Source organism: Canis lupus, chromosome 24, assembly GCF_048164855.1.
Source record: "Canis lupus baileyi chromosome 24, mCanLup2.hap1, whole genome shotgun sequence".
Lineage (NCBI taxonomy): Eukaryota > Metazoa > Chordata > Mammalia > Carnivora > Canidae > Canis > Canis lupus.
The window spans coordinates 5,629,780-5,644,089 of NC_132861.1; the positions used below are offsets into that span (position 1 = coordinate 5,629,780).

Sequence of the window (14,310 nt, forward strand, 5' to 3'; positions counted from 1 at the left end):
ATCTGGTATACTAATACAGTATAAAATGTCTTCTCTGATTTTATAAATCCCATCAGTTTGCCCCTAGTCCTCTAACCTCATCTGTTATATGTGCATGGTCTCATGAAAGTGGTGTTGTGAGAAAGAAGGGAGGTAACTTTCCTCATGTCCCTCTTATACTGAGCCGAGTATGATTGCGGCAGTTTTCCACTGAGGGGGGGTGGGCTGGAATTCAGTCTTACAGGAAAGTGAGTAAGATTGGGGTGGGAGATGCTGTGAGCTGCGCATGGAAGGGGAACTTAGCTTGGAGAAACAGCAATTGCTTAGGCAGTGGACGAGAGGTAAGACCTGTCTCCACAAATACCCTAGAGCAATATATGTGACCCTTCCTTTGCCACCATGTGTCACACTGATCATAAGCATCACCTGAGGTCCTTGTTACAACTATTAGTTCTCCAGCTCCACTCAGGAGGTCTGGGCTGTGGCCTGGGAACCAGGATATTTTCCAAGCATCCAAGTGAATCCTCTGATCAGGGAAGTATGGGACTCAGTGCTCCAAGGCTAGGGCACTCTTGCAGGGGCAGAGGGAAGCTGACATTGGGGTCACTCATTAGTGACCCTGCTTCAGAGAGGATTCTCTCTTCAGAGAGAATGACAGAAAAACCTCCTTAGGAGAGCAGATTGTAGACCACCTCACTGAACACAGTAAGAGAAGAACCAGAATTTCAATGGACTCTACTTCTTTATTTATAAACCAGTCTTCCAACCTTTCTGAACTTCTTAGACAACATAAATTCATCTCAAACTGTACAATCTTTTATCTTGGTCAACCTGACAAGTCCTAATTTTTATTCATGAATGTTGCTTCTAATTACATTGCTTAACCTGGAGAGCAAGAACCATTGCGGCAGTGGGGGGCAGGCAGGGGTATGCCTGCAGTTTTTAAAAAGCAGTTTTACTTTCAGAAGGAAAGAGTATAAAGTTACCCCTTAGAACACATCATACTCAGATTGTCCTATTGTGTGGCAAACTTGTTCCTTTATTATTATTTTTTAAATCACTGTATCCATATCCTTTCTTCCTTAATAACCAAAATAGCGCAAAATTATTAATCAAAAAGCAAAAGTGATAACACAGATGCCTCTGTAATTCTGTAGCTTTCACACAACTTTTAATTGGGAGTGTGTGAAAAATATATATACATTAGTACATACACATACATACACACACACACACACATATTGAGACACTGCTGATAATGATCTAAAATAGTGGAGTTCTTCTAGTCCAGCATTTATACTACATAACACTGCAACGCACTGCCATACTTTAAATGGCAGCAAAGGCAAATTTTTCACTAACTACACGTTTTAGGGCAGCAACTCTGTGCAGGTCTTACAGTGTCTGGGGACATTTTTGATATAAGTGGTCTGATTTAAGTGAAGCTTCTGGATTAAGAAAAAGAAACCTTTGGATCCTCATTACCAGTCCTCATCTCTCTTAGCATGTTAGCCTGACAAAGATATACCTTGTAAAAATGTTGAATTCTTTATTCTGTTTGAGTTACTAGAGAGTATCACCTGCACAGTCAATCCACAGGGTTTACTGAAGCTCCACTACTTAAGATTAGAAAATGTTTTGAACAAGAATGATCCAGTTGCCATGGGAAAACAGGGCATAGTGATGCAGTGGGCTCTGTAGGCTGACGAAGTTCAGTGTTTATGCTGTGGGCCATTTATTTTTAAAATTAAATTAAAATTCTTGCTCTGAAGAAGCTGTAGTTTATTTGCTTTGTTTTGTTTTTAGGGGAAACTTGATTTCTTCCATATTCCAAGTCTGTGCTCACATATATGCTTCATTTCATGGACAAAGCCCCCAAGCTCAGGGCATGGGCAACCACAGTATGGTGGCTCCCAGGATCACTAAGCTCCCAGCAGTGATATAACTTGACTGTCTATGATTTTTAATAAAAACATACATCCTAGAATTCTAATGCAAAGTCTTATGTTGACATAGAACAACTAATTATCAGAGACATGTAACATTCGTGGAGTATATAATAACATGTATATTAGTAATTTAGTCAAGTAAGTTTTGCAACCTAATGAGTGAACAAGCATCTGACATCTGGGAGCCTTAACAGAATTCTGCACTAAAATTATAAAGACTATGAAACTGAATAAAGGAACATGCTTACATGACTGCTAGGAGTTATTACTGCAGAAAACAGAACTAAGTGAATATTTTCCTTATGCTTAATTTCCACTAATGGAAAGTATAGATATAAAACTCCTTGGTGTCTCTTAGGGTGTTTCTCTTCGTAACAGCAATTATCACAAAGAATTATACAACTGTAGGGGTATTATGACTATAACATAAGTAGGAAAAAAAACCTCAAGAGGCAAAAATACATCACAGACTGCATCATAACGCATATTTGCCTTGCTATTAAAAGTTAAACTCTTCCAAAACTTTTCCATGACTTAATTCATCAATAAATGTGATTTTCATTTTTTATATTGAAAATAAAACATTTAGCATATTTTGCCTCCGGTTTTAGGAATATTATATATTAAATCTAAATTGACTCCTTTTTTTTTTTTTTTTTAATTTGGTGTTTCCACTTTATCTTTTAAATATGGAGACTATCTTCTAAGGAGATCAGACTTAATTTTGCCAGTTTCTGCTAGCTTGGTTGGTGTCACGGTTTTGTAAGAGAAATGAAGCACAAGAGTCCATATTCAGCACCCACTGTGAGGCTGCCTCAGTTGAGTTCTACCTCAAGCGTCCAGCAGAGTGAAATGAACTGATATCCACCTTGAAGAGGTCCACTCCGACTTGTCAAGTGGTTTGTGTGAAATTCTGCCCCTTGAGGTTTGCACACATATCTCTGAGTCCGCATCAACTCCTACATTCACAAATGAAAAGCATCATGAATGGAACAAGAAATGAGGGGTGGAGGAGAAGAAATAGCTCTAATTGGTTGGAAAAGAAAGGGGTTATTTCTTTCATGAAGCAACTGCTTGATATGACACTTCCTGCAAGGGAAAACCTAGGCTGCTGCAGCATTCAGGAATCCTTCCATCATCTTCATGAGGAAAGGTTTGAGAAAGTGGACCTTTGAGAGGAAATACTACAGACTTCCAAGTTGGTGAAAGAACTTCCAGCATCGCTTGGATACTCCGGGTAGGAGGAGCTGGAGGAGATGATATTTTTGAGCCTCTGGAGGGCAATGATTAAAAGCAGAAGCAGAAATGCTAAAAGGCTGAGGAATATGGACACATAGATGTAGACATTTGACAGGTGGCCTGAGGAAGGGTCCACTGATGTGGAGAGGGATGTGGGAAATAGCTCAAGGAAAGTTCCATTCTCCACGTTACCCGAAAATACAGATGAAGAGTCAGGTTCAGACATCTTTATGGAGGATCAAAGAATGCACAAGTATGTTAAAAGTCAGTTTCACACAGGGGTTAAAAAGGACAGAATCAGCATTTTTTTTTTTTTTTTATGATCGCATCAGCAAAGATTGCAGGCAGTTAAATCAGCACAACAAAACTTCTTCGTTTTCCAACAAAGGCAGCAGGGGATCAGGTGTCCTTTGTCACTGTGAAAACAAACAAATAAGCAACAAAAGAACAGCTGAGTGCATTATTCACAAAATATCACATTTAAGTCTCGTTTCTAGTTTTCACTTCAAGAAGGGAAGAGAATGAAATTACTTCTCCAGAAACAGATGTTTATGTCATAATATTACAAATGATGATATAAAAATGAATTTTTATTTTATTTTACCTCCACAGTACCTAGGTGCCAGGATTCTCCAAGGAACTAAAATAAATAAAAAGGAAAATACATTTCTGATGTGCTCCATCTGCTGTGATTTCAACAGATGCTCCAAGTGGATACTCTGAGAATAGGACCCAAAAAGTCAGTGCCAAGCCTTCCTTCTCCAGAAAATTAACTCTGTACACCTCCAGCCCACGAGCACCTTCCCAGCCAGTATTTATCTCTACCACACTTTGAAGAATCACGCCACGCATGTAATGTAAGTTTGCTTTTTGTTGAGCATTTATAATTTGATTTGTTCAGAAAAATTCATCTTTTGAAATGAGGGGTCATTTCTTCATATTTCTTTTCATTCTTCCTGTGCACGTTCTGCATACTTCAGTACTGAGTAAAAAACTTCAGATTAATTTAGAAAAAAGATCAGATTCCCTCTGAATGGTAGAAAGTAAAAGGTTCCCTGTCAAGAGACGTAGGTTTGAGGCCTGAATTCCCCCTTACCTTTGGGGAGTTGGGCAAATGGCCTACATTTTCTGAGTTTCACTTTTCTCATCTGCAAAATGTATAGCATTTGCCCCATAATCTCACTATGTTTTTCAGGGATCAAGAAAATAGGCATGGAAGCACTTTGTAAATTGTAAAGAGTTGGGCCCAAAGAAAAGTTATGGTGTGTGTGTGTGTGTGTGTGTGTGTGTGTGTGTGTTAATGGGTGTGGAGAAGGAACAGTTTTCTCTCGGCCAGGAGGCAAAGAATGCTCTTCACCATATACTCCCTCCTAATGCGGTCCCTGTGAGGAACACCAGAAGCAAAGCAGACAGGTAGGTAGCGAGTGGGATACCACATGACTCCCCAGGCTTCCATTGTGGGTGCAATGTGTCTCAGACACCTTCTCCTCTATGACTGGAAAAGTCACAGCCGGTTTCTGCCTGGGCCTCCAGCCCACTTAAGTCCACCTGGGGGTGAGGAATACAGCCTGAGGGAGGATGATCCCTCCGGGCAGATGACTCAAGTCCAGAAAAGATGTTCTCCCTAGCTCTTTATGGCATTGGATCCTTTTGTTGTAAATTTTTAAATCTTCATGTATCAGAGGTAGTGAAATGCTAACATGAAAAGATCCACTCTGCCCCCCTGGCTTTCCCTTTCCCTAAACTCTACCCTGCACTTTGTCTTGAAAGCTTGCCTTTCCCTTCTGTTCTCCAGATCTAATTAAGTACTGATTCTTTAAGGGGTTGACATTGGCTGCTGTGGCCAGAGCTGAGCAGCATTAATGATCTCCGGAAAGGAGGAGACACTTCTGAGAAGGCTGTGATACCATGCAGGCTAATGATCTTAGTGAGTTCCTCAGAGTAGGCCACATACCGTGTCTTAGTAGTTCCTAAAATAATTTGACTCCTACTCCTCATTATGCTTTGCTTGGTGATTTTAATTCCATTAGGCTGCTACAAGCTCCTAACGATCCTTTAAAAAAAAAGAGAGAGAATCACAGTGGGACTCAAATGTGTCACACTGATTTGGCAATCCCTTGCCTTTTTATAGCATGTAAATGTCTTAGCCATTCATCTTTAGGGAAAATAGAGCTTCAGAGGCAACATGAAGTATAGGAAAGAAAACTAGGATAGAAACCTTATGGGCTGAATAGGAAGAAATATTCTTTGTTCTGGAAAGACCTCCCAAGTCTTCAGGAAGGAAACTGAGAGACAAAAAGCTAATTGATTTGACAAAAGAAACATCTCATTAGAAAATAAGCCAGGACTTTGGGCTTTTGCTTATCCCAATTCTTTATGCCATCTGGTCTCAATTTTCCTATCATTTGAGTTGTAAGGATTTTACATCCTCTCTTCCTAGCATAGGTGAAGGGACTATGCGTTTTGTGTTTCTCACAGACCCTTGGTAGAGCAGATAGAGTAGGAATTATTCTTCTCACTTTGTGGATGAGGAAACTGAGGCACAAAGATATGATTTGCTCAGGGTACACAGCTAGACAGTGACAGAGGAGGGACTAGACTCCATGCTTTAACTATGTTCTTAGTTTTCTCAACTGCAACGGAAAGAGGAAAATTATGAAGACTTGTGCCATTAGTTCCTATCTGCCACTTACCCTGAGCGAGCTCACAGTTTAGTCTTTTCAGTTTTCCCATTTGTGCAATAACGTTCACCTTTCCTACCTTGCCAAGAGGTCCTGAGGTAGGCTGTGAGAACATTCCATAACCATCCTTAGGAAATTATAAAAGGCTATCCCAAGTAAAGTCCCAGCAGACAGGTAATTCCTTCTGAATGCCTAGAAAGGCTAAAGGAACCTTCAAAGTCTCTGCTAGCCTTACATTTCTGTCATGTGCAGGTCACAGATTCAGCTGGAATTGGACTCACTACCCAAATCATTTTCTGGGGGTGGGGCCAGAGGTGCAGACAGCGTCACTAGCGTATCAGCAATTTAGAGACAGAGCTCATGACTGGCTACCAGATGACTTGTTAAAACAAAGGCATTTTGTTACATGTAAATATTCCAAGAATACATTTCATATCCTGAAGATCTCCTTCTTTCAGACAAAAGTCCCACTGTGAACTTCAGCTATCTATGGAATAGTTTATAGGACATGAGACTTAAGAATTTGGGGAAAGCACCTCATCTTCCAAGTGCTCTTGGTAGAATGGTGGACATGAACAAATGAAATCTTGTGTCACTATTTGACATTTCTCAATTAAATATATTCTCCTTTAAGTGTTCTCCCAGTATTTCAGATTTAATATCATTTCCAGAATACTTTGTAATTTTAAATGACAGATACAAAAATTTCATTTCACTGTTCTACTCTGAAACAACAGAACATATGCACCGTTAAAGATCATTTTAATTTGATGGCATTGATTCTTACTCTCTTATTGAAGTCTTCAAAATTGATAAATCCTTTTTCTCTCTGGTGAATGTTTTGATAGTCTATCTATAATGTTCAGGATGAAGCCAGTTGTATGTGTTCAGGACTTGTGACCATGTGAATGAGGTCAAAGGTAGCACTGTGAAAATGAAATCGAACAAGTATGTTTCAAGATGATGCGTCTTGGGCTGTTTCTCCGCAAACAGATCAGGTTTAAAGAAAAGAAGAGAGAGACTTCATCTTAAGTGTGTAGCCTTGACCTGTCTCAGGGCAGCACCAGCGTACTGTCATTTTGGTGGCGCCTAAAGCCACATGGGCATTATGATGCTTCTTTTCTGAGCCATCCTCAGAATGTGACTTTGGGGAAAGGAAAATGAGACAGCTGGATCATAACATTATAAATGAAGATCTGTGTAAATGCTCTGGTTCATAGCTTCTTTCCCTTTGTCTCTTGTAATAAAAATCTGTGCTGGGAAGAAATCTGCAAAAGGCAGTCAGTCACCGATGGAAGTGAGGAAGAGTGGAACTGTAATGTCATTATGAGCCCAGTGAGGTGGGGAGATGGAGAGACAGCAGATAACAGACAGACCTGAGGGTCTCTGGTTCCATGACACTCAGCAGCATGCCTCTGTGCCTCCTCTGGAAGGATGGAAGCTTTCCTTCCCACGGAGTGATTATGAGAATCATAAAGTTTTAGACGAACAAAAACGTACACTCTGACATGTACCTTCATGCCTGGTAAAAAGAAAAAGAGCCAACAGACCCCAATCTCTGAGTCTGCTCACACAATTAATCAGTGAGAGACCTCTGGTGGCCAGCAGGAGGGCGAAGCCTAGGCCATGGCTTTGACTTCTGTAAAATAATGGCTATGGAACTCAGCCTACAGTCAGCCTCAAATCTGGCACTGCAATTTCTGAGTTTCTGAACTTTATTCAAATACATGTCTATGGGAGTAACAACTATTTGAGAGGTTTTTTGTTGTAGAAAACTGGGATAAGATGCTTTGTTGCTTTGCAGATATAAAGAGTGCCCTGGCTGTTAGGATGTCGAATCAAAATTTTATCATTATCAAGTCCTGCTATGTCATTCTCCAAAAGGCAGTCCTCTCAAACCATTAGTAACGATTTGATAGATTTGATAAAGTATTAACATGACATGGCAAAATGCCTGTTTCTGTCTACAAATACAAACTTTGATATTATAATGTAATGATATACTGGATCTCTTTCTCTATAGAACACATAGAAACTACCATTTCCAAAACCGAGTAGCGACCTTATCATGTTGAAGCAAAGCTGTTTTCAGTTCTACTTAGAAAATAGTATGCTTTGTATGAGACCTAGAGCCATTCTCTCCCATTTGCACAATTATCTTCTCTCTTAATGCTTTTTCTTTGGCTGATGGCCTTTTAGGTCATGTTAGATGAGAGAAGGTTGGTGCTGACATACATACTCCCCATCTACTCTTTCCTAAATATAAATTGTCACTTGCAGTCAATGGCAAACACTTACCCACTGGACTCGCTATAATGCAAATAAAGTTTATTACCTTATGTGCTATCCTTATTCAAAGATGATTCATCCATCCATATATCTGATAACTGTTCTTACTTATTGGTATACTGTTTTAGGAGGGTAGAATTGTATGTGAATTCTGTTTCTGGTTCCATGTAACTATCCAATAAAAAAATAAAATTAAGTAAGGAAATAAACTGAGTCTTTCTCTTATCAAATATTGAATCAGAGTACCATCTTATGAGACGAAATGTAGATGAAGAGTCTGAATAATACACTGGAATTCATGGATCTAAACTGGATAATGTAAGACAAAAATTTAAAACTAACATTTCTCTTTACCCACTGTTCAAATGAATGATCAGAAAACAGAGAGTTTTTTCATAGTACTTTGGTAAAAACTTTTTAAAAATGACAAAGTAATAGTTTCATATCAGATAAAAATTTATTTTAAAATATTTTAATAATTGATTTCTAGGATAGGTCATTAAGTTGCTTTGGATTCAGACCAGTCTCCTGTATTTTTCTACCCTGGTGATGACTTTTGTCTATTTGGATTACTTTTGGGCTCAGTAAAAGACTTCCTTAGCAAAAAAAATATACTCAGAATACTTTTAAGCTAGATCAGGGCAGCCCTGATGGCACAGCGGTTTAGCGCCGCCTGCAGCCCAGGGCGTGATCCTGGAGTCCCGGGATCGAGTCCCATGTCGGGCTCTCTGCATGGGGCCTGCTTCTCCCTCTGCCTGTGTCTCTGCCTCTCTCTCTCTCCCTCTGCATCTCTATGAATAAATAAATAAATCTAAAAAAAAAAAAAAAAAGCTAGATCAATTATTTTTGTCCTAATTTCTTTAAAAATTAGTTATCCACATAAAGTACAATTTACAATATATTCAGAATATACCTTTCTTAATAGATAAAATGATGTACTGAGTGAAGTTAAAAAAACACACACAAGGGATCCCTGGGTGGCACAGCGGTTTAGCGCCTGCCTTTGGCCCAGGGTGCGATCCTGGAGACCCGGGATCGAATCCCACGTCGGGCTTCCGGTGCATGGAGTCTGCTTCTCCCTCTGCCTATGTCTCTGCCTCTCTTTCTCTGTGCGTGTGTGACTATCATAAATAAATAAAAAAATTAAAAAAAAAAAACCACACACACACAAGAAAGTATTTCAAAAAGGGATATGAACGTGACTATTTGACCATCCTCCTTGTACAACCTCACATGTAATTGTAGATAAGACCTCTCTTGCATTTATATATCACTGCTTTCCTGGAAAAATCAAAGTATTATTCTTAATAAATTGGTGTTATATTTATATTCCATTTGAAGATTTTATGTCCAAAACACTGCCTTAGTAAGAATGATTATTTAAGAATGACACTCCTTTAGAATAAGATAATTTAAATGGATAATTTCCTGTTAAAAACATAGGTCAAATACAAAGCCACGGTCTAGGGGTAGCATTTTCATGATTCTTTTATGACGTTTAGAGAAGACCAGGGAGGGCTCTGTCCTACCTTTTGGGGATACTGGACCCCTCTTGGCTAACATTATTAGTCTAAATCAAAATGAGAAAAGTAGCAGCTTGAAGGCTGAAGGAAGCAGGAGCTGTTTAAGCAGCAGCAAAACAATGAAAGTTTCTTTTAGGGAGGAGAGAAAAGGTCACTGGTTTAAACACTTGATTTAAAGAAAAAGCAAATAGCCAGAGGAATAATGACTTGAAGATCATAGGCAAGGTCAAAATGAATCAGTGGGAAGAAAGAAGGTAAGAAGACTGGCCTTTCAAGATGTTAAAGTATTTTTAGTAAGGGCTTTCAGGTCATTTCTCTCCCTCCACCCAGATCTGATCATTTCCAGTATTTTAGAAATATAATACGAAAAACATTTGTTTTGGAGCAGCTAGAATTGGTTAAATCAGAGCATTAGTATACCAAAAAAATCTGACTTACTTTAGTAAGTCTAGATACATTTAAAAAAATTCTCATTAAACTATGCTCTGGTAGAAGAATGGAATGGTGTTTTCCCCTTTTCCACTGTCTCTCATTCTCCCTCTAGAATTAAAATAATTTATATCCAATATATTTTTGGTCTAATCAGAAATTGCTCATAACAGTCCCTTTATACAGTATGACACTGGGAAAGAGTTTGTTCTTATAAATGTAATTTTGTGATTGTCACAATTTTCTTTAAACCTTCACATTGTAGACCTCTAGGTATCTCCAGTCTACTCTCTCAGGCTCCAGGGAACTTTGGGTTCCTCTAAAGCTGCTTTAAGAGAACAGGGTAGAGCTTGGAAATTTGGTTTCTCAACAGCCATTTGATGAAGTCCACTCTAAATCTAAGCAGATTCCTCAGAAGTGGGCAGCCATGGGCCATAATGCCCCTCACAATAATCAGAGGAAAACATGATATTATATTACTCCCTAACAATATTTTTATTTCTACTGCTGCCTTCCTGTTTAAATACATGTATTCCTCACTTCATAGCTCATTGTCATCACTGATTCCTCTTTATCTTGATTTCTCATTCCAGTTCCTTCCATCTCCTATGGGTATCCAAGCTAATGTGTTTAATGAGGACCTTTCTGTTTGCATGTTTCTATAAATGCCTGTCATTGTTTTGTATACATTTTCTTGTAACTTCTTCTCATCTCATAAACTTCCAATTTATAAGAATGGATATATAGTAAATATTTCATTCATTCCATAAATTAAACTCCAAGCTTCATCTCTACTTAAAATATCTTGATAATTGAGGGAGGGAAGAGAGGAATATAAATTATATGATGTATCCAATTCTCTATTTTTGCACACAGGAATATGTCAAAGACTAATAGCCATCCTCTATTCATAAAATCACATGCACAAATACAGTTTAAAAAAATAGTGATGACATAGTTTGTCTGAAAAGAACTTCAGTGTTAGCAAATTAATTAAGCAAGCCCCTATTCATGTCTATCTTTATTGACAACTACAGTCATGTATTTGTTTCAGCTAAGGTGCTTTATAGTTTATTCCTTAAAAATAGATTGGAATATCACAAATGTATATAAATGTTTTAGGTCTTGCATTTTAAGTCTGCAGCTCACAAAGTTTTCTATGTGATGACATTTTTAATCAAGGCACAGCATTTACTTGAATTAATGAACCATTGTCCCTCATAATATAACTACAAATAGAACCTTAGTTGATTACATAGTGTGTGAATTACCCATCTCTTCTGGGTATTAGCCCAGTGTTTAGCATAATATATGTAGGAATTTTGCTAAATAAGTTGTCTTGTTTTTTCAGTCTTCAATGGCTGACAGTCAAAGTATGATGATGCTTTCCACAGTAAAGTGGATATTTTAGAAAGAATGAGTAGTAATTGGCAGCTTAGGCAGGCTGTTTTGGATACATCCAGTTTTGGCCATATTACATGATTTAGGAGTCAAATGAATACTAAGAAAAAGAAATAGAAGGCCGATTTCAAGATCTAGCCCCTTAATGCAGTGCCAGATCCTTGGACCAATTAAAAGAAAAAACAGCTTCATTATAAAGGACATTATTAGGACAACTGGGAAAATCTAAATATAGACTGCACATTAGATAACTGTATTAGGTAAAATTAAATTCTCTAAGTTGGATATAGGAGAATGTTACTATTAGCAAATGCATGTCAAACTTTGTGGCCATAAATGTCATGTCAGCAACTAACACTCAGCTATTTCAGCCAAAAGAAAAAAACAGTACACACATTTATATATACATACAGAAAGATGATGAAGTAAATATGTCAAAATGTTAACAATTGGTTAAACTAGTAAAAGAATATATAAATGTCTATTACTATTTTTACAACTTTTCAATAGATTTGGAATTTCTCAGCATATGAGTTGGGGAAAAAATGACTTATCCCTGAAGATATTAAGAAAATATGCTTTGGGTGCTGGGGTGGTTCAGTTAAGTGTCTAATTTTTGGTTTTGGCTCAGGTCATGATCTCAGGGTCATAAGATGGAGTCCTGCTTTGGGCTCTGCACTCTCTTCCTCTCCTCTGCCCACCCCCCACATAGACTCTCTCTCAAATAAACACATAAATAAATCTAAGAAAAGAAAATATGCTTGGCATAATATGCAGTAAATCAGCTAAAATGTTAGAAGCTTCTAAAGAAACACAATGATAGAACCTGGTTCTTCAAAGGAAGCTTTCCAATTGCATTAGAAAAGCTCAATTATTTGCTGCTATCATGAGCTCCTTATGCCCAATTAGCCATGGGTACTAGAAGTGAAGCATGAGAGGATGAGTTAGAGGAAATTTAATATGCCCAGGAAACTGGATCCATGGTGGTGGGAGATGCTGCCTAAAGACCAGGAATGGTGACTCGCTAGCCAGCCTAACTCATGACTTCACTGCTGCTATCAACCACTGGTCTGAAACTCAGTCTGGACCTCCAGAATCATGGAATCTAATTATGTTCATCTTATATCATCAAGTCATCTTCAGAAGCGGCCACAGATATCTCTCCTATAGTGTAAACACCCAAAGATAAGGACTTTGGAGGTATACTGGGTCAAAAGAGAATAGTTTTCTTTTCCCTTTTTTTTGTTTTTAATTGAGATATAATTGACATATAACATTATATTAGTTTCAGGTTAAATAAATAGGTTCTGATACCAGTTCCAACTTGTGAGGTGGGACTGGGAGCCATTCTCTACACCAACAAGCAATTCTAGGAACATTAGCTGAGTGCCCTACAATTCAACTAAATTTTAATACTATCTATTGAGAGATAGCATCAGATGCCATAAGGTCAAGGGTTCGATCTTACAAGATCCTCCCACACAACATACACACTTCAGACATCAATCCTAAGCCCAGGTTGTTACCTGTGTTTCTGACTGGCAATAAATCAGAGGTTCCCAAGCCCCTCTCTCAGGTTCAATTAAATTGCTAGGGTAGCTCGCAGAACTCAGAGAAACATTTTACTCATTAGGTTACCGGTATATTATAAAAAGATATAACTCAGGAATAACCAGACAGAGGAGATGCATAGGGCAAGCGATGGGGAAAGGGCATAGAGCTTCTCTGCTAAGTATGCCATTCTCCCAGCATGTCCATGTTCTAAGCTTACCCAGAAGCTCTCTGAACTCTGTCCTTTTGTTTTTTTTACATAGGCATATTTGATTAAATCATCAATGACTGGAGATTGATTCAACCTCTTGCCCTTCTCTCCTTCCCTTCCCTTGAACTGAAAGCTCCAACCCTCTAATTACAGGGGTGGGTTCCTTTAGTAACCAGCCCCCAACCATTAGGTGTGGTTCAAGAGTCACCTCATTAACATAACAAAAGACACCTTTGTGGCATTCATCATGTAGGAAATTTCTAGGGTGCCAGAAATGGGGAGGAAGACCAAATATATATTTATTATAAATCACAGTATTACATAGGTGCACACCACAATGATTTGATATTTGTGTATGTTGCAAAATGATCACCACACTAAATCTAGTTAACATCTATCACCTCACATAGTTTTTTTTTCTTGTGATGAAAACTTTTAAGATCTATTCTTTTAGCAACTTCCAATAAATAATACAGTATTATTGACTATAGTCACTATTCTGTACCCTTTATCCCCATGACTTATTTAATATGCAACTGGAAGTTTGTACCTTTTGAACACCTTCACCTATTTCACCCAGCCCCCCACCACCGGCCTCCAGCAACCACTACTAGTCTGTTCCCCCTGTCTCACTTTAGGTTTGTTTTGTTAAGATTCCACATATAAGTGACATCTATGGTATTTGTATTTCTCTGACTTATTTTACTTAGCATAATGCCCTCAGGTGCAAGAAAGAGTAGTTTTCTAACAAAGACAAATGAGTTGGACTCCTGGGAAGCCCAGTGGGAGCCCACAGTAGTCAGTGAGGCCCAGATTCTACACAGGGACTGCAGGAAACAATAGCAGCAAAGAAACTTAAGTACAAGTGGGAGACTCTTTAGGCAGCAAATGTCAAACAGGCTTCAAACAGTAAGTTCCACAGATCAAAGAACTCCTACTCCTTACAACTCTTAACCCAGCCGCCACTTCCCTGATCACCCTGTTTTGGTGAGTCCTCCAGGGTGGCAAGATGCTAAGTCTGACCACAAGAACCCTCTTATAGTCCAGGATCTATGTTT

At 38.5% G+C, this 14,310-nt stretch overlaps 1 protein-coding gene across 42 annotated transcripts in view; it reads right to left on the reverse strand.

The window, feature by feature from the left end:
• Window positions 1-702: 702 nt before the first annotated feature.
• SERTM1 (serine rich and transmembrane domain containing 1) overlaps window positions 703-14,310 on the reverse strand; it is a 37,060-nt gene continuing 23,452 nt past the window's right edge. For 19 of the 42 annotated variants that reach the window (XM_072797362.1, XM_072797379.1, XM_072797361.1 and 16 more), the window contains one exon: window positions 703-3,583. In XM_072797362.1, the coding sequence (XP_072653463.1) occupies window positions 3,070-3,393 (324 nt within the window). In that variant the 5' untranslated portion in view covers window positions 3,394-3,583 and the 3' untranslated portion in view covers window positions 703-3,069. Of the gene's footprint in view, window positions 3,584-3,771; window positions 3,808-5,121; window positions 5,221-6,635; window positions 6,775-8,183; window positions 8,309-14,310 lie in introns of all 42 variants that reach the window. The other 23 variants (XM_072797386.1, XM_072797384.1, XM_072797375.1 and 20 more) reach the window with 14 other exon arrangements.